We start from the raw sequence: 19,435 nt of genomic DNA on the forward strand, positions 1-19,435 counted from the left end.
AACATTTGAATCTTTCGTCTCCCCCTAAACCCAAAAGAAGAAACTGCTTCTACTACTCACTTCTTTCAAACTCTCCGTTTTCCTCTTCTTTCCCTCTCTTTCCCTCTCTCCATCTCCATTCTATTTCTCACTCTTTTTCTCATATCCTTCTCTCTTCACTTCCTTCAATCACTCCATCCCTTGATTCTACCTTCCTCTCTGATTATGTAGGGTTTTTTTTTTTTTTCTTTTTTTTCTTTCTGTTTGCTTACTGGACAAGAAAGCTAGTATGGCTACTCCAACTGATTGGAGGACGGAAATAACTCAAGAAACTAGACAGCAAATTGTTCGTTCAATGTAATATTTCCTAAACTTGTACTCTGCTTTATTTATTTATTTATTTTAGACTTTTTAAGTGCTGCTTATTGATGTTTGATTACGATTACTTTGTTGCCTTTTTTTTTTCTAATTTCGTTGTTGAATTGAAAATTTCGTGCATTATTGCTTGAGTTTTACTCGATTTCCATTGATTTCTTGAATTATGAATTTGTGGATTTTATTGATAATAGTATGATATTGCAGATATATGATGTTGAAGGAACAGCCTTCTGAGTTGAATGTGAAACTAATTAGTGACCGTGCGAGGAAACATGAGATGAACTTGTTTAGTACTGCCAAATCTAAGGTATTATTAGTGAATTTTTCAATGTTTTCTAATATGAAACTGATGTTTTTCGTGCATTTGTGTTTTATTGTGTACTTTCCAATATTTGTGATCTAATCTGCTTATGCTTCTCAGGAAGAATATTTGTCTACTGGAACTGGAAAGATGATTAAGAGAGAAAATCACCAGGGGAGTTCAAGCGGTCAAGCAGTAGTGGTTTATCCGCAATATCATCAGCCAGCAGAGGCTAAGTCACTTTTGCTGCAACATATTCAGCGAACGCCACAGCTACATAGACAACATCCAAATGTGAGACAGGCACATCAACAATTTGCGATGCAGAATCAAAGCGGTGCTAGTCCACAAAATACATCAAATTCACAGTGCAGACCCCAGGGTTTCCCGAGACAAGATACTGGAATTCATCTGTCCTCAGAAATGTTCACGCAACATCCTAACTTTGTGAACTTGACCACTCAAGTTAAAAAGGTATTGAATTGTGTCTAGATGTGTAAATGGGCAGTTTGCTGGTACATCTAAATTAGATATATTGTGTTATGAAATTGAAACTGTATGTAACATAACAGGAAGTGGATAGCGAAGGTTTTATGGCCTCCAAATCCTCCGAGCAGCGTAAGCAACACTCCATGAGTGGAGCTTCTGCAGGTAAGTTTTTGTAGATGCTAAGCTTCAAATCACCTGCGATGATAATAACAACTAGCAGGAAATCTGGGAGGAAACTATTGTATTGGATTCAAACAATACTACAAAGTAGTCCGGAAACTATTGTATTGGATTCAATCAATACTACAAAGTAGTCTGGAAACTATTGTATTGGATTCAATCAATACTACAAAATAGTCCCGAAACTATTGTATTGTATTCAATCAATACTACAAAATAGTTCTTCAAGCCAAATAAGAGGGCTGTACTCTCCCCAATGAACACAGGTTCATACAAAACACATAAACAAATAAGATAACCAACCCTAACTAACATGTTGTCCATGTAGAATTTCCCTTTTTACCCCTCCTCTTATACACGGGTAATGGGTGGGCTAGTAGAGTTCCTATTTTCAAACACTATAATTTTTAGCCATATATAGATTGTGGATTTAATTTTAACAACTTGTATCTTTCATTTGCCTTTTGAATTTATGATGTTTTTAAGAAAGTGTTTAGATTCTTTTGTTTCTTAAAGTTCTTGTATTCTAAGAAATATATTTTTCTGTCACTTTTCTACTTGGCTTTTGATAGCTACGTTTGAAAAACAAAATACAATCTTTCTGGAAATTATTTTTTGATAAACTTTTTGAGAAATGTGTATTTGTGCAAACGAAATTATATGTTTTACCTCTAAAAATGAGAGCCGGCAAAATCATTATATAGTGAAGATGGATACTCTGCCTGCATGACTTATGTTTAGAAACATGGAGCTCAATCTACTTTATTAGCGAATATTTGGAACCATTACTGCGGTAGTCTGCTTATTTTTCTTTTTGTTACATAGATCCAGAAAGAATTCCAAATTCAGAAGTTTGGCATGATGCTGCTTTTGCTGAGGTAATTTTTAGTTATGAATATGAGTGAAAAATGGGAAAGGAGGTGGAAAAATATTGGCAGCCGTTGAAGATGACCAGGGTAAGAGTAACAAGGAAGAGAAAGGGAAAGAGAAATAGAAAAGAAAAAAAACAAATCAAGAAGACATTATATATATATTAATAAAGTGTTAAAGCCACCTTTTCCTTGCCAGATGGAACAGCTCAAGAAGACGTTCTTGCCTTATTTTATTAAGGCATATGAACCCTTTCGAAAGGTAATAAACTGACTTTAAATAAGTACTTCAGGGGAAACCATATTCATTGATCTTTATCCGACTTATCTCATGAAACTCTCTTCTGTCATATTTCTTATTATCCTTAAACTCTCTTCTGTCACATTTCTTAACGGTTCTTAATTTTGTAGGTTGTACACCAAGAGGGCCTACACAGGAGAGGGCTTGGGAAGACAATCGAAAGAATTCTGAGGTTTTTCCAATCGTCTAAGGAGAAAATCATTGCTTCTTACACCAAGGAGAAGTTTATTCGATGTTTGCAATATATTGAGCAAAGTGGGAACACAATTAAGAGCAATATCAATGTTGTTAATAAGCCGTCGTCCCTACATGATGGCCAGCCTGGCCTTAGTGGATCTCGCATAAACCATCCAGTTCAGCAAAGTGGTGATAATGTGAAACTCCATTGTCAATCAGTGATCCGAACTACAACTGGCTCTGGTAGTTCTTCCGTAGCACCACAAGAAATAGGATCCATAAGGTCAAAATTACATCCCCAATGGATTCATGGTTCAGGAAACACTCCATTTACTTATAGATCAGGAATCTCTTTGAATCCTCATTTGAACTCAAACTTTTCCCATGTTGCTGAGCGACCTCGTCCAACAAATCCTTGTACTTATCCATTGCATGGAAGAGCTTCTCCACCTCCATCTTCCTCTATAGTTGGACTTGAAAAAATCTCTCCAAATGTTACTTACCATTCAAGTTCGAACTTTCATTTCCGTCCACATTGTAACCCATATCAGTTACTTCATTCCAAAGCAGAAATGATCGCTGAACCTACTAGTCTTGGAATCAATGGGCAACTGTCAACGTATCAGGCTCATAATCGCTTACTTAAAGCGGTAAGTCTATGCAAGAATATCAAATGAAATGCATATTTCAAATATCAACTACTGACAGGAATGTGTTTGCATTTGTCCAATTATTTCAAATATCAACTGACAGAATGTGTTTGCATTTGTCCAATCTATTGGATTTCTCTAGGATGATAATTTCATTCTTCTTTTCCTTTGGCACTTACAATTAGTTTATTATGAGACATAACAAAATATGCAGGTTGGGTCATCATCAGAGGAAGCACTCAGAGCAGCTGTGTCGGGAATAACTTCAGTTGGGTATATGGAAGACGCGATAATAGATCCCCAGTGTCGTGCAAAGGTAACAAATTTAAGGTTGATAGACGGATTTGGTTCCTCAAATAATATGAAGCGCAAAATAAACGCAATGGCCTTAAACAACATACCATCGCCTAGCAGTGAGATTCTTGGATCTGAAGAAACAGTTACATCAAGAACAAAGAAACTCAAGAAACTGGTATGGCATCATCTTTATCTAGTCTCGTTGGAACTGTATTTCTATGCATTTTTCTTACAAATTTTCATTTCTCTACTGACAATCATGCAGTCTGATTCTTCCCTCTTAGAAGAAATGAGAAACATAAACAAGCAGTTCATCGAAACAGTCTTGGAACTAGATTTGGACGAGAACCTCAATCAACGATTAGCCAATGCGGGTACGGTTCTTCGATACTCCTATAGTGCTGTAAGTGATGGTACAAATTCTGTGAAACTGCCCGTGCTTACTATGAAGCTGCTTGTACCTCTTGATTATCCTGAAGACTATCCCGTATTTCTAAGCAAATTCGACTTGTCCTCCAGGTAACGACTGACTCTTGTATATGAGTAGTTTTCTTGTACCTTTCACTGAAGTTCTTTCATACATTTCTATAGCAACGTGGACGAAGAAAGTAGAAACCTGTCGAACGGTGCAATATCGATGTTACGTGCATTCCTTCGCACTGCTCCGGAATGTGTGTCTCTTGAAGATTATGCAAGGGCATGGGATGAATGTGCTCGCTCTGTGCTATCTGAGTATGTTCGACGTGCGGGTGGGGGAAGCTTCAGTGCTCGATATGGGTCTTGGGAGGACTCTGTTGTCGCCGCCTAACCCCTCCCTTTATTTTGAACCAAATCTATATACTATATGATCACCATGTAGTTCTTTTTTACAAATTTGCTATCTTTCTATTGTAGATTTAAGATTTAGTTGTAGTAAGAGATTGTTTTTTTTTTTTGGCAATTTTGCTATCTTTCCATTGTAGATTTAAAACGTTGTTGAAGTAAAGTTGTGAAAAAGGATCAAAGGTTCCTTGTTGGAGTATTTTTAATTTACTTCTAAACATAAATTATTTATATATAACTAAATATTTTTTTAAAAAAAAAACAACTATATTATTACCCATTCAAATAATTAATTTTTATTTAATAGATGTTGAATATATCATATTAGTGTTATACATGTACACATTCTTTCCAAAAACATAGGTACACATTTGCAAAATACCTTACTTAGGGTTGTATCGTCATAGCTCGATCTTGACACCATCTTGGCAAACTAAATTAGAATCATAGTCTTCTGATTCATCTAATATACCAATCAAGCAATAATTTTAAAAAAAAAAATAGATAAAAAGGAAAACACTCATTAACCATTTAGATAAATTTGAATCTGTTTTCTGATATTGGATGCTGATGTTCTGCAGCAACCAATTAGAATTGTCATTGGTGTAGGCATGCAGCAGTGGTAGACTAAACAATCGGGAGATTTGCTCTTTGAAGATGTGGAGTGTTCTCTGCCTGTCTCCTCCGGGTCGTCATGTGCATTAAAGAGGAGATAATGAAGTCTTCATCATGCATGTCTCCTCTAGGGTTTATGGGCTTATATTTTAAGCTTATTTAGTAACTATAGTAACGTTATTTACGGCTAATTATTGGTTAAAATAGCAAACTTTTCTAATGATCGATTTTAATGTCCACCTTTAGTGACTATTTTAGTGAAGACAATGGTAGAACCGGTACTTTATGTAAGAGCACAAGTTCATATATACGGATATAATTTTAGACGTCTCAAACTAATATTCACATCATCTAATATCACTATAGATCACCAATATACTAAAGCGATCAAGTTATTTATTGTTTAAATCTATGATATTTGATTGAATTAAAAAAAAAAAACAAATTGCAAAAACCACTTCAGAGTTGTAAATATATTTTTAAACTTTGGAAATTAAAATTTAGGATGGATCCATCCAACTTACCATATTCTCTAGATTATATTGATTGTATAAGTTTTAAAATTCAATTTCTTTTTATTTTATTCTATTTAGGTAAATTCCTCTAACATAAAACATATTTGAATAATAACATAAATACTCACTTGTTCCATTGAATCATGTATTTAAGTTGAAAATTCTTTTTGCATTATCTTAGCCTTAGGGATCACTTATACTTAAAAAAAACCATCATTTCTAGATTATTAAAGCTTTTGTACAATATGATGGAGTTAGAAAGTTGTATATCAATTATATGAACTTTCATCCATGTTCAATATAGTTTACATACTAATCACAAACCATTTGATCTCCACCACAGTAAATTCTAAAATTGAGATCCAAGTTTGGTAAAGTAAAGAGCAAATTATCATCCAATCCATCCAAATTTCCACGAAGTTTTGATTTGCAAAGAAAAACACCATAGCCAAGCTAAGAACACATCCATCAAGCAGCCAAAACAAACAAATAACCCTTAAACCTTAAAAAAAGAAGAAAGAAAAATCCCCAAATTCCCCTTTCAATAGGATGCAGATTGCAAAAACTTTCCAATCTCAAACGAGAAAAACGCATCAATACAAGCATACTTCACCTGATTAAGCGTAAGCCATTCTTGATCCCATCTACTCATCGTCACACTCTTCGGTTTATGAATCTCTTTCCCCAACACTTCTTTCCCCAATCTCTTCAACCCCGCATTTTTCAATTCTCCTCTTCCCGTTACACTCTCAGCCAAATCCCTCAGATCCATTCTCTTCCCCACTTTCAATCCGTAGTCACAGTTTAGCTTTTCCGCATCTTCGTCGATTCCCACTCCTACGAATGTGAATGATTCGTTTTCCAAAAACTCGAACAGAGATTTAGGGATCTCTGGCATGTGAAGCAATTGCAAGATCAGGCAGCGGCGGCCGATGCAGAGTTGTAAGGTGGCAACAGGATTGTCGTAGGAGCGATTGTTAGGGCGCCATTCGATGTCGAGGCCGACGAGGAGAGGTGGAGTTTGAATGGCGAGGGTTTGTGAAATCCAACCGTCTACCATGGATGGTGAAGTGGTGAGAAGAGTGAGAATTGGCTCGTCAGTGTCGAAGGTTATGTCGAAGTAATTGTGGGAATCTGAGGGAACTTCATGGTCAACAATGGTGATCGCCATTGCTGAGAACTTCAAAGACTAAAGCAGGTAAAAGGCTGAATGCTTTATGAACTCCAAATTTTATTTAAATATTGCCTAATTGTTTTTATTTTACTAAAATACCCTCCCTATTTTCAAATGCCTTCCCTCCGGATTCCCTCCAACCGTAAGGAGGATACCGACACGTCCCAAAAGATATACAATAATAATAATGTATAATTTCACCGTTGGATTGCCTTAGGTTAGGTTACTCGGATTATCGGATTATCGAATTATCGGATTATCGAATTATCGAATTTTTTGAACACCCTTTAAACGTCTATTTCAACAAAATTAAAAATTTTCTCCTCGTTGGACTATAATGTCCATCCATTTTCAAATGACGTGAGAGTCAAAATTCCTAATAAAGTCCACTCCAATTCTCTTGAAAGAAATATATATATCCATCCCATTTCTTACAAGGAAAAGCTAAGAAATTCAAAGGGTAAGCAATAAAGTAACTAACTTTGAACAATAGTAATGCCACATAATTAATGAATGCAATATGAAGAATTTGATTCAATAAAAAAATTAGTAATTATGTCATTTTGTTTCTTTTCTTCTTCTAAAAATAGAAGAAAAGTCATACCAAGACTATGGAATGTGATTCATTAATTCACTAATTATGTCATTTAAATTTTGTTATATACTTTTTTTTTTTGTTGGTATTATTATGAAAATAAAATGAATAAAAAAAGACCACATACTAAGAAACTAAGTAGCTTAAATGAGGCTTTTTTGTGCATTGTAAAAAAATTGTAATTGCTTGATTGACCTTAATAACAATTATAAGTAGAGAACAAAACAAAATGAGACGCATTTAGCTGATTTCTTCCCTCCTCACATTTTGTGGAGAAGACAAACACAATACACAATTACAAAAGGCCTGCCACCTCTGTGACTTTGACCTAGAAAAATGCATCTCCCAACTTCCTTCATCTGGTATTTACATACATGGAAACATCATTTTATCAACTCTAGCAGGAGCACGCCTTTGCGTCGGTCTTGCTACCGCAACTCTAATTTGAATTATGAGGTCATCCCGAAATATGCATGTTACATGTAGGTTTTATCTCCTTGGTTATACATGCCATATGAGTAGAAATAGCGCAAGTGTCCATTGAATAGTATAAACACGAACACCTGCAGTAGCTGGGAACGAGCATGTTAGATTACAACATAATCAATCTTACCTCCATGAATAAGAAAACAAAAATTGCCAACATTACAACTCTTGGTGTAGTCAAACTAAGATGCTAGAGGTTCAAATCTAACTCAATTAACATATGCCTAACACTCCAATCTCATAAGGTAACCCTTACTCTTAACTAAAACCATATATATAATTCCCCTATAGGCCAACCGCAATCATACTAACCACAGTTAAAAAATCAAAAGGAGAAGTTTCTTGGGGAAAAGAAAGTCAATAAGAATGAGCTGTGAAATAATGTGAGAAAGAAGGGATGACAGATACTCACAAGAAAATTGTGGTGGTAAGACTGAAGGGGAACTTCTTTCAAAATTTTCTGCATGTCCACTGCCTGTATTTGGAGGCTGTACATTAGATAAAACTACACCTGACAGTGGACTAGATGCAGAAATAGAATCAGAAACGGGTGCTGGCTGGCCTACTCGTAAGTATGGCGACGACGGAGAACTGCTTGGAGAAGGAATGGGGCCTAAATTATGTTTCCTGAGTTTTGTTAACGACCTTTTATATCCATAACGAAAAGCAGGTGGGGTTGCTTCATAGTTTCTTTTTCTTGAAGTTGGACCTTCCATTGGGGAAGAACCAGCTTCGGGAGCAGATGAGACCCCGTTCTTCGGTGCATGTTTGTGCTCCTCTGTTCCAGGACTTGGTGAATATGCAGCGTCCCGGTGGTGGTGGTGGTGATGATGGTGGTGGTGGTGGTGATGATGGTGATGATGGTGGTGGTGATGATGACGGTGGTGGTGGGAATGAGGCAGAGGTGCAGGTGAAGGCGACCGTGCATTTCCACCACCACCAAGAGAGTGGTTTAGAAATGAAAGACGCACCTGCTTGACCTTACCAAATACGGTGTTGTTCAGGCCAAGGTTTCCTGAATGAGAATTTGTGATGGTATGAGCCAACTGTTTCAGCCTTTGTTTCGATGAAGATAAATTAGTCCCAATTGCCATCAGGACAGATGATTGTACAACAGTGGGTGCATCAATTGTAGAACCTCTCTCGTTCGATAGGCTAACATATAAATTCTGCATCAAATAAAACACTGTCAGTCAAATCTACACAATTAAAAACAATATACATCAGAATATTCAACAACCAAGAGAGTGAATATAGTTTCATCATCCATGAATCTAGCTATTAATTTTCTTTATGCATTTTAACTCAAAGCCAATACTTCGTGAAGTTTAAAGTTGCTTCCATGAGTAGCTCTCTGAGTCATGTAAATAATGGGAATAAAGATAGTAAGGAAGATTGCGGACCTCATAAGGAGATAGACGTAATCCCGACCTCAGCTGGCTGGAAAGATCATCGAAATTCACTTGAATTTGATATATAGAATAATTTAACGTAAAATTGAAATAGATCTGCGCCGTCTGAAGAAGAAATGCACTCTGAGGAGGAATAATAGTTATTCCTCCAGGAAATTTCAACACCTCGAATAAGGATGTATTGCCAAATAAAGATTCATTCAGTCTGAGAGGAGGTTCATTTATAACCAATGTTTCAAAGGTTTCCTTGATTAAACTTTGAGATGTTGGGGGAATTTTTGAATACTTGGCATCAGAATCTACCGCAAAAACTATTTTTGTTACATTTGGTCCACCTAATGATTGTAGTGAGAGGATAGCCACCTGGTTCAAAAGGAGTATTAGATCAAACGGCCAAAAATATGACTTATCAAGCCAGAGAAAACAGGAAACAGAACTGGATACCTTGACAGAAGGTATGGGTATTTCTCCAAAAATGTTATCCTCAAGCTCAAAAATATGTTTTTGCAGAAAAGGAACTGGCTTTGAAGCATGAAAACTCGCTACTATGTCATGATCTGGAAGTGAGATAAAATCATATAATTTCAGTGAAAATAATATAATTTATGTGGAGTAAATTAAATACTACAAGAAATAGTATATTGCAATTTGCAATATATTACTATGTGTTTATTTATGTGTTTCCTTGAGCTTTTTGTGTTGGAGCACTGGAACTTGTTAACCACTTCATGCATAGATACCACCAGAAAAATGAAGCAATGTGGGGATAACGATGACAAATGGTCATAACCTTGACCTAACTAACCAATTCATTTTCTGTTTCAATAACATTCTAGTTATTTCGGTTCAATCGACTAGGGCTGGATTTTTTATTATTATCTTTCTTAATGAGAAGCAAGGAAGTACATTCAACAAAATGGGAGAACACAACATGGAGGCCTTACGGATGAGAGGTCCCAGGTCTAAGTTGGAGGAGGCCTAGAGCTAGATTTTTGTTGAAACTAGTGAAATTGAAGAGAATTATTCAATAATTAAACTTTCTCATTGACTTGCTGAGACTTGATTTCGTGCTTTAGTTTGTTGGGGTTTCATTTCATTAAAATAAGTGGGTTTGGGAGATTTACATTTCTTTTTCTAAACCCAGTGGATAAATGCAATGGAATTCTAACTAAAGGTCAAAATTGTGACATACATTTTGATAAAATTAAAAGTTTATGAACACCAAGTTTCAGGGATCAATGTTGAATTTTCTGTTTATTTATTATTACTTGGTCAATTGGTTTTTACAAATTCTTCCACTTGCTTTTTTAGTCATTTGTCATCTTGACCTCTATTTTTAGAGCAATTGAAGTTAATCTTCCAACTGTTTCTCTTGAGTCATGAAAGACTAGAGCATAATCAAGCTTGGTCTCAAATCTCCCCATGATTGCAAATTTCTTTTCTTACATTGCTATCAAATCAAATAAATCACAACTATGATTCTTCCACAAAAAACCATCTACACAAGAACAACAGTTCCAAAACAACCTACTCTTCAGAACAATCAAAATTTGTATCCCAACTCTTGATTATATCCTCAGAAGTCACAGCGACAAGAGAATGGTAATCTAATAACAAATACCGATACCTATCAACAGAATTCTAAGCACTCAAAACCCTAGAAACCAGAACAAGAAAGCCATGAAACCAAAGAAAATGAGGAAGGTTCCAACCTCTATAAGCAGAATCAACTGGCCGATCCGGCCAATTTCCATAGGATAGGAACGGTGGCAGCCAAAAAATAGCAGAGAGAAACACAGCCGCTGATAGTAACAGAAAGAACACACATCTCACCGCAATCAGTCTACGAATCTCAGAGCACCCACCGCCGCCGCATCTGTTCTCCACATTCCGGTCAGAAAGCTCAGAGGAGCTCCCTCCAACCGGCAGTGGCTGTTCTTCTTCACTCTTTCCCATAGAAGCAATGCATGTGAAATGGATTAACAATCTTCATTGCCACTTCCCTCAATTGGGTCTGAATTATCTTCACTCATTACAGCTCAAATTCAAATCAAATCAACCCCAGAACAAAAAATAACTAACACAACAAGATAAAAGCTCAAAATCCCACCTCGTGGGGCTAATCCACCACAAACCCAGAAGCAAATTTGAAAAGAAAATCTAGGGTTCGAGAGAAAAAAAAAAGAGAGAGAGAGAAATGGGGTAGTTTGGTTTGGATTTAAGTGGCGCAACAACTACAAATGACAGGAATAGTGTTTGAAGTTAAATGGGGTTATAGTGGTGGGTTTATCTATCATCAATCAACCATTCATCTATCAGTATTCTTTACCGAAATTTATTTTTTTTAAAAAATTGATAAGAATTTTGAAAAAAGAAATTGAAGAAGTTGACAAGACAGTAGTAGAAGCAAAAAAGGGAAGAAGAGGCGGCAAAAACAGAGAAATGTAAATTGAAGGCACTAATTGCGCACTTAAATGAAGAGCCGTGGAAGATGGGTTATGGCGATTGGCGATTGGCGATCTCTTACTTCCACTTTTAATTTTTTAATCCATAGAGAGAGAGAGAAAAAAAAAATCAATGAGTGAATCAGCTCAGAGTGTTGAAGAAGAAACCGTGTGAGGCGCATAAGCATTCCTTTCTTCTTCGACAATAATCATAGATTTTTCCCTTAAGAAAAATGTCCATTTCTTTTTTATTTTTTTATTTATTTTTGTGATAAATTTTGTCTTTTTCTTTTTTATATATATGTTTAATATTATTGCACACGTGGCATCCTCTACTCCCTTCCATTAATAAAAAGTTTAAAAATTACTATTTATCACTAAACTTTCAAACAAAAACTAAAAAACCCATTTTATTCAAACTCTTAAATGCCCTCATATTATGAAGGAGTAGAATGAGTTATTCATGTTTGCTTCAAAGATTATCTAATTATAATATTATGACTATTTTACTTTTTTTTTTCTTCTTATTTCTTATATTCTTCACTTCCATTTCACTATTACTCGTTCATCATCTTTCCTATATGTCACTATTACTTAAGCTCATTTTCATACCCCTTTACCATTGTCTCGGTTGTTATTTTTGTTTTTCCTTATAACTATGGGCTTCTTCATCATTCCATTAAACCTTTTGTTCAATTTGTTCATTCCATATCCTAATCATCTTAGAAAATAATTAATTATGTGACTACTGTAACTTTTATTGCATTTTCAATTGCTTAGCTCACATAAAAATTCAATTGAATAAGCTTGTTTTGGTTGTGATTTAGGGGTGGAGGAATGAGGTTATCTTATGTTCTTCTACAAAATGTAGAGAGCAATTAGGATTTCAAAAAATCACGATGAAGGATAGGAACATTGAGGTACTCTCAATAACTTTTTTTAAAAAAAGTAGTCTTAAATGAACATGCTTTGTTTCTTCCCAAAATCTCAAGAACACAACAAGCCAAGTACTGAGATAACTTTGAAACAACATTAACAAATATTGGTGTGATTGCCAAATCTTATAACTCTTTTAGACTTTCCTACAACATTGCAATATGAAATCTAAGAAGCACTAGGAAATAATGGGAAGAAAATAAATCCCTTTTCTTTTTCTCTAACTATTTTTTTCCTATATCTAAATGGCAAAGGGTCATCTCACCATGGCAAAACGTCATCTTATCATTGCGTTTGTAAGTTATCATAACTAAATTGATACTAATTAGAAAGATTAGAGACTGATTCGTTTTCTTTAAAATTGCATGCATGAACCAAATTGTTATGTTTAATAAATAGTGTACTATATATTTTTTTTATAGTTAGTTTTAAATGTCAAAATAATACATTGTTTTAATACTATTTTGACCCAAGGTAATCCATTTTACTTTAAAAAATTTGTCAAAATTTCAAATTTTGATTTTTAACTGAAAATTTGTTAATTTCATCACAGTTAGAATTTTGTTTGTACTCACTTTTCTTATCACTACGCTGATATTAATTAAAATTATTTGCAACATGAACATTTAAAATTAATTAATTAAAGGTTAATGCCAAAAATTAAAGTTGGCATACTAAAAACGTAAAACAATAAAATTTAATGACCAAACAAAAACTAAACCTAAAATCATCCTATTACATATACAAATAATAATATAAAAAATTATTTTAAAAAACAAATTTATTAAAAATATTTATAAATATAGTAAAATCTCGTAATTTATAAATATATTAGTTTGCTTCACTATATTTAAAAACATCCAAAAACTAAACAAACAGTAAATTAGGATTAATTAGTTTTTTTGTTTTTCAATATATTAATATATTGAATGAGGACTAATTAAGTTGGATTTGGGTATATAATTTTATATGTTATTTGTTATGTTTTTTCGTTTTTCCTTATTTGTGTGTTGGTTTTCCAAAAACGAGTTTCCTTTTTTACTTGATGATAAGAGAATGGTGGCGTGCGAACTTTGAACAACTCCTTTCTTTTTCCTTTAATTTTTTACATTTTTGGTATTTTGTAGGGTTGCATTTTTGGAATTTGTGGACAAAATTTGTATCTTTTTATATTTTTAGAATAAATATAAATTATATTTCTCATTTTAATCTTAAATGGGTTTGATTTAACTTTGTAACGACCTAATTTCTAAGAAAATGAAATACAAAAAAACCCAAATAAAAAATTAAAACAAACTTTAAAAGATGATTTAGAGATAAATGAATTTTTAAATATCTATCAATTATCGAAATACTCTCATTAGTCATTTATCTCAGTTTTACTATAATATATTGTCATTAACTATAGTTGTCATCTACTAGTCTCCATCGTCAACAACATATTTTAGGGGTTACCATCACCAACTATATGATGTTTATCTTCGTTATTAACAACTGACTCCGTCACTCTCAATTACGAAATTGATTATCTCCAACAAAAACTCTAATGGCCAAGATTGATCATGCAAGAAAAAAAACGTTGGCAATGAAAGCATTTTAAAGTAGCTAGTTTTGAATGTTTAGTAGTCATCATTTATAAGAAGCATTTTTTAACACATAGCAAAACCCTTAGACAAGTTTGCCTTTCAAGATAAAAGCATAAAATAGTAATTTGTTAGAAATTATACATACCATGCTTAAATCAATTAAAATACGAAATTTTATTTCAACAAATTAAATTTCGGTATTTTGAAAATACAAGGATTTGGAAACAACATTTCAAATGTACATTATGATTATAATAAAGTTGGAAAAAAACATTACTAGTTAAAAAAAATCCTAAACTATAGAACATGACGTGGAAGAAAATCTTCGAAGTGAGTTTACCTCAATAATAAATTACACAATCTCTTTCGTTTGAGGTTGGATGGGCTCAATCCACATTATTTATTGAACTAGTAGAAAAAAGTTATCGAATTTTTTATTTTGGGTTGCAAGTTCTTCTAAAACTTTCAAATATTTAAAAAACACCAATAAACTCAATTGGTTTTTTTTAAAAATACTATCAACACTGTATGAACACAAGACATTAATACCTTATTACAAGAAAATGTATGAACTTCTAAAAGTTACATTAATAGTTTGAATTATGTTTATCTCATTGAGAAAAACTCCTTTTAGCTAGTGTACCGGTTAACAACGAACATACAAAGAATAATTAGAATGTGGAAGCGTTGAGGAATCCTAAATTGAATTTATATCTTTAAGGAAGTTTTGATTTTAAAATTTGGTGGGGTTTTAAATTTTAACTTGAAGTTTTTGATTTATATTATGTTACGATAAAATTGGTGTGTGAAATGAAAAAATAGAAAAACATATAAATGAGAAAAGAAACTTATTTATGTAATCCATATTTAAAGCTTCAAATTAAATCAATCATTTTAAAACTTTTTTCGTGATAATTTAACTGTTGTTAAGCTTTAAAATGATATTTAAACAAGTATTCGTGTTTACAATATTAAAAGCAAAATGTATATTTGAAGTGTTTTTTTATTTAAGGATATGTTTAAAACCTTCTCAAAAGTTCAACTTGTTTCTAAAACAAAATAGTGATAGATGTATTTTTGTAATTTTTTTATAAATCATTATAAATAAATAAACGGTTGTAAATACTTATAAACATAGCAAAATATCATAATCAACGTAGATAGATCACATAATCAATGTAGATAGATCACATTAAACTATTGCATTTAAATCAATTCAATCTATTGTAAATTATATTGTTATATTTATAAATATTTTTTTCATTTTGGTGTAATAGTATTAAACAATCCAATTCTTTTTATGTATAAAACTATTGTTAACGTAATTTTTGTATAATTTAAACCAAATTAAATAAGAATTAAACACATTTTTTAATTTGTCAAGTCTAAAGTATTTTTTTTAACACAAAAAATACAATAATTTTATATAGTTTAAAGAAAGAGTTATTTTTCAAAATAATAAAATAAATTAAAATATTTATAAGTTATATCAAATTTTGAATTTGATAGTTTTTTTTATTATTATAATATTTAAACGATTATTAACGATAAATTTTTGTTATAAGTTATAAATATTTTATAAAATAAAAAAATGTTATAAAAGTGAGAGAGGGCAAAGTATTGAAATATGGCATTTTCGTCAAATTAGACTCATGAGAGGCTTTAGGGTTTAAGAACGACCTCCATGACACTGCCATAACAACTCATCTCTCACTCTCCCTTTCATTGTTGAGCTTTTCTGTGTTTTCCACTCTCGATATCATCTCACCATGTGGGCTCTTCGTAGAGCTTCTACTCCTCTCAGGTATTCTTCTCCTCTTCCTTTATCTGTTCCCCTTTTCTTCACACTACACCACTCTGCTTCTCTACCTTACACTCTTCATTCAATATCAAAACTTTGAATCTCGTTTTTGGCTGTCAACTTTTGAACTCCTTTCATGGGTTTTGATTTTCATTGTCTCTATGCATCAACAATCTTCTTGCCTGCTTCTGATCGACTTTCCGGTGCTACTTAAAGAAGGAAATGAAGTCAAGAGTTCTGCGTGTTCTGTTCTGTTCTTTTAGTTAACTTTGGGTTCCGTTTCTGTTTTCCTTAACAGGATTCTTCCTTGCTTCTGATTGATATTTTCTTTTTTCTCCTACGGATAACTTACTTCTGATTGCAATTAGATTTATAGAAAAACGTAGACATTGAAACTGGGATGTAAGAAGCTGGAGAAGAAAATGAGAAACCCTTATAATTTGGGCATTTTTCTTGTTATTCCGATGTTCTAAACATGAAACCTTATAAAAAGAAATGTTCTAGACATGGAAATTTCCACTGGCAGTTTCCAGAACTAAATGACTATGAATCTTCCGAAGGACCATTTTTTGTATGATTGTATTTCTTTGTACATATACTTCATGTATGAACGTGTATATTGTGCTGGGGAAGCTATGATACCTCTAAATTTTCAGGCCTCATCTGTATCATCTTTTTGTTCTCTTTTCAGAAATCAAGGGTATAGAGTAAGAACTTCATATGTCTTTGGAAAACTAGAGGTACCATATTTTTGGGAAGGAAATGTAGCTGGTTTTGGAACCATCGCTACTTTATCCGACAGATACATTTCTTCTGAGAGAAATAACCTTGCAACATGGCCGTCCTCTGGGATTTATATCAGTAGTCATGGTCTGTCTTCGCAAGCTGGTGCTGAGAACAGTGGAGAGGAAGATGGGTTTTCAGAACTTGATGAAACACTTCCAACCACTAGATCAGAAATTGTTGACGACGATGACAATGTTGTTGATGATGGGACTCAAAATGAACTGGATTTACTTGAGGGAGAAACTGAACTTGCTGAAAAGAAATTTACAAAATGGGTTCCTTCAGAGCTGACCAAAGCCATTTGGAATGCTTCAGGTTTATCTGTCTCCAGTGCACTTGATAAGTGGGTCAGTGAAGGAAACGAACTAAGTTGGGATGATATCTCTTCGACCATGATGAGTCTTCGTAGACGTCGAATGTTTGGGAAAGCTTTGCAGGTAAATTGACAGGATGTTACTTTTCTAGCAATGATTTTCATTTGTGTGACTTGAGGTTCGTAATTTATCTCATTCTACCTGGGACTTGTGGAACACTATATAAGTTTATGTGATTAGTTGACACAATTTATTACAGGATAGAAATGTTGGTCAATTCTTAAAAAGTACAACAATCAATTGTATTAAGGTCTAACCAGCAGAAAATAATTTCGAGAATTGAGATATTTTTGTTGGCCTTTTAATCAGTAAACCTGCATACGAAGATCAATTCTTAAGAACTACCATTATCAAATATTTGTACGACATAATTGTTGAACAGGCCTTCAGCGTTCAAATGGTACTGGCGCCTCTTACCAAATTTTCGGTTGGTTGGGCAGAATTGGAAGTGGAACTTCTGCCAGTTTATTTGGATCCGCATTTATATATTGTTGGTCCTCTAAATGCTATGACAGACATGAAAATAGTTATGCAATTTTTGTCACTGAAATTTTTTTAGACATTCGTTTGTTATTTCTGGAACTCATCGGTTGCATTTCTGTATGGGTTTCACAGTTTTCAGAGTGGTTGGAAGCAAGTGGACAGCTCGAATTTAATGAAAATGATTATGCTTCTCGCCTTGACTTGATTGCAAAGGTACAAGGTCTCCATAAGGCAGAGAGTTACATTGCTAAAATCCCAAAGTCCTTCCAGGGGGAGGTGATGTACCGAACTCTTTTAGCTAACTATGTGGCTGCCAACAATGTAAACAAAGCGGAGGAAGTATTCAACAAAATGAAGGACCTTGAATTCCCAATGACAACATTTGCTTACAACCAGGTGCTTGTTCTTTACAAGAGGAATGACAGGAGGAAGATAGCCGACGTTTTGTTGTTGATGGAGAAGGAAAATGTCAAACCTTCTCCGTTTACTTACAAAATCTTAATAGATGCTAAAGGCCTTTCTAAAGACATAAGTGGGATGGAACAAGTCGTTGATACAATGAAGGCCGAAGGAATTGAACTTGATGTTTTTGCACTTTGCCTATTGGCTAAACACTATGTTTCCTGTGGGCTTAAAGACAAAGCCAAGGCCACTTTAAAGGAGATGGAAGAAATTAACTCGAAAGGTTCTCGATGGCCATGCAGACTTTTACTTCCCCTTTATGGAGAACTCGAAATGGAAGATGAAGTGAGGAGGCTCTGGGAGATCTGTGAGGCAAATCCTCATATTGAAGAATGTATGGCTGCCATTGTTGCTTGGGGAAAGCTGAAGAACATCCATGAAGCAGAGAAAATTTTTGATAAGGTTGTTAAAACATGGCCGAAGAAGAAGATATCCACAAAACATTATTGTACCATGATAAAGGTTTATGGAGACTGTAAGATGCTGACAAAGGGCAAGGAACTGGTGAATCAGATGGCGGAAAGCGGTTACAGCATCGATCCGTTGGCATGGGATGCAGTTGTGAAGCTCTATGTGGAAGCAGGGGAGGTAGAAAAGGCAGACACTTTCTTGGTTAAGGCTGTTAAAAAATACGAGATGAGGCCATTGTATTGCTCATACAGGACTCTCATGAATCACTACGCAAGGAGGGGTGATGTTCACAATGCAGAGAAAATCTTTTATAAGATGAGACAATCGGGTTACGGTCCTTGGTTCAACCAATTTGAAACTCTAATACAGGCATATGTTAACTCCAAGACTCCGGCATATGGTATGAGAGAGAGAATGATGGCAGATAAGCTTTTTCCAAACAAAGCTTTGGCCGGAAAATTAGCTCAAGTTGATTCTTTTAGGAAGACGGCATTGCCAGATTTGCTTGACTGAGAAATATAACCTGTTTCATTTTGAATGTATTAACACCCCAGATTTTCAAATTTATGTTACAAATCAGGTATTTGTTCATTGATCTGGTGGTTGCGATTTGTTAGATGAAAGTATATGGCTCTTATATTATTGAAAGTGGACTAAGTTGGGTTGTGGTATATAATTTTATATGTTATCTGTCGATTTTTGTTATTTGTTATGTTTTTACTTATTTGTGTGTTGGATTTCCAAAAACGAGTTTCCATTCTTACTTGACGTTATGTTGAAGTTTTGATTTCAAAATTTGGTGGGATTTTTTAATTTAACTTGAAGCTTTAGATTTATATTATGTTGTGATAAAGTTGTTTATGTAATTGATGTTTAAAGCTGGTGTTTATCAAACTAACTATGCTAATCATA

The 19,435-nt window shown here is 33.9% G+C and overlaps 4 protein-coding genes across 5 annotated transcripts; 2 read left to right on the plus strand and 2 right to left on the minus strand.

The window, feature by feature from the left end:
• The first annotated feature begins 18 nt into the window (after positions 1–18).
• Positions 19–4,642, plus strand: LOC105434992. The gene is made up of 10 exons (XM_011653871.2): positions 19–336; positions 562–664; positions 779–1,132; positions 1,231–1,309; positions 2,153–2,205; positions 2,396–2,458; positions 2,608–3,324; positions 3,539–3,796; positions 3,887–4,140; positions 4,213–4,642. Exons 1-10 carry the CDS (start codon positions 269–271, stop codon positions 4,427–4,429), a joined length of 2,166 nt encoding a protein of 721 aa, XP_011652173.1. The 5' UTR covers positions 19–268; the 3' UTR covers positions 4,430–4,642.
• A 1,244-nt stretch (positions 4,643–5,886) lies between these two features.
• LOC101218671 (Werner Syndrome-like exonuclease) lies at positions 5,887–6,793 on the minus strand. Its single transcript, XM_011653872.2, has one exon. It carries the CDS (start codon positions 6,742–6,744, stop codon positions 6,115–6,117), a length of 630 nt encoding a protein of 209 aa, XP_011652174.1. The 5' UTR covers positions 6,745–6,793; the 3' UTR covers positions 5,887–6,114.
• A 688-nt stretch (positions 6,794–7,481) lies between these two features.
• LOC101213172 lies at positions 7,482–11,853 on the minus strand. Of its 2 annotated transcripts, XM_031882667.1 has the most exons (6): positions 10,953–11,853; positions 9,685–9,797; positions 9,232–9,603; positions 8,395–8,997; positions 8,241–8,303; positions 7,482–7,914 (listed from the first exon to the last, which is right to left on the minus strand). In XM_031882667.1, the coding sequence occupies exons 1-6, from the start codon at positions 11,194–11,196 to the stop codon at positions 7,819–7,821; spliced, it is 1,491 nt and encodes a 496-aa protein (XP_031738527.1). In that variant the 5' UTR covers positions 11,197–11,853; the 3' UTR covers positions 7,482–7,818. The 2 variants fall into 2 exon arrangements, with proteins under 2 accessions (XP_031738527.1, XP_004136773.3); XM_004136725.3 differs by having other exon boundaries at positions 8,241–8,997; positions 10,953–11,850.
• Positions 11,854–15,832: 3,979 nt separating this feature from the next.
• LOC101217960 (pentatricopeptide repeat-containing protein At1g15480, mitochondrial) lies at positions 15,833–19,228 on the plus strand. The gene is made up of 3 exons (XM_004136586.3): positions 15,833–16,010; positions 16,699–17,230; positions 17,783–19,228. Exons 1-3 carry the CDS (start codon positions 15,976–15,978, stop codon positions 19,034–19,036), a joined length of 1,821 nt encoding a protein of 606 aa, XP_004136634.1. The 5' UTR covers positions 15,833–15,975; the 3' UTR covers positions 19,037–19,228.
• The last annotated feature ends 207 nt before the right edge of the window (positions 19,229–19,435 follow it).

Source organism: Cucumis sativus, chromosome 3 (assembly GCF_000004075.3).
Source record: "Cucumis sativus cultivar 9930 chromosome 3, Cucumber_9930_V3, whole genome shotgun sequence".
Classification (NCBI taxonomy): domain Eukaryota; kingdom Viridiplantae; phylum Streptophyta; class Magnoliopsida; order Cucurbitales; family Cucurbitaceae; genus Cucumis; species Cucumis sativus.

What these genes read in the sequence shown, in the direction of transcription:
- LOC105434992 (XM_011653871.2), top strand. Translation starts at nt 269, where the DNA reads ATGGCTACTCCAACTGATTGGAGGACGGAAATAACTCAAGAAACTAGA. An exon ending in ATAATCGCTTACTTAAAGCG is followed by an intron (nt 3,325 to 3,538) that starts GTAAGTCTATGC and finishes CAAAATATGCAG; the next exon opens with GTTGGGTCATCATCAGAGGA. An exon ending in AAATTCGACTTGTCCTCCAG is followed by an intron (nt 4,141 to 4,212) that starts GTAACGACTGAC and finishes ACATTTCTATAG; the next exon opens with CAACGTGGACGAAGAAAGTA.
- LOC101218671 (XM_011653872.2), bottom strand. Translation starts at nt 6,744, where the DNA reads ATGGCGATCACCATTGTTGACCATGAAGTTCCCTCAGATTCCCACAAT.
- LOC101213172 (XM_004136725.3), bottom strand. Translation starts at nt 11,196, where the DNA reads ATGGGAAAGAGTGAAGAAGAACAGCCACTGCCGGTTGGAGGGAGCTCC. An exon ending in AGTTGATTCTGCTTATAGAG is followed by an intron (nt 9,798 to 10,952) that starts GTTGGAACCTTC and finishes TCTCACTTCCAG; the next exon opens with ATCATGACATAGTAGCGAGT. An exon ending in CTTACCACCACAATTTTCTT is followed by an intron (nt 7,915 to 8,240) that starts GTGAGTATCTGT and finishes GCTCGTTCCCAG; the next exon opens with CTACTGCAGGTGTTCGTGTT.
- LOC101217960 (XM_004136586.3), top strand. Translation starts at nt 15,976, where the DNA reads ATGTGGGCTCTTCGTAGAGCTTCTACTCCTCTCAG. An exon ending in AGAGCTTCTACTCCTCTCAG is followed by an intron (nt 16,011 to 16,698) that starts GTATTCTTCTCC and finishes TTCTCTTTTCAG; the next exon opens with AAATCAAGGGTATAGAGTAA. An exon ending in TGTTTGGGAAAGCTTTGCAG is followed by an intron (nt 17,231 to 17,782) that starts GTAAATTGACAG and finishes TGGGTTTCACAG; the next exon opens with TTTTCAGAGTGGTTGGAAGC.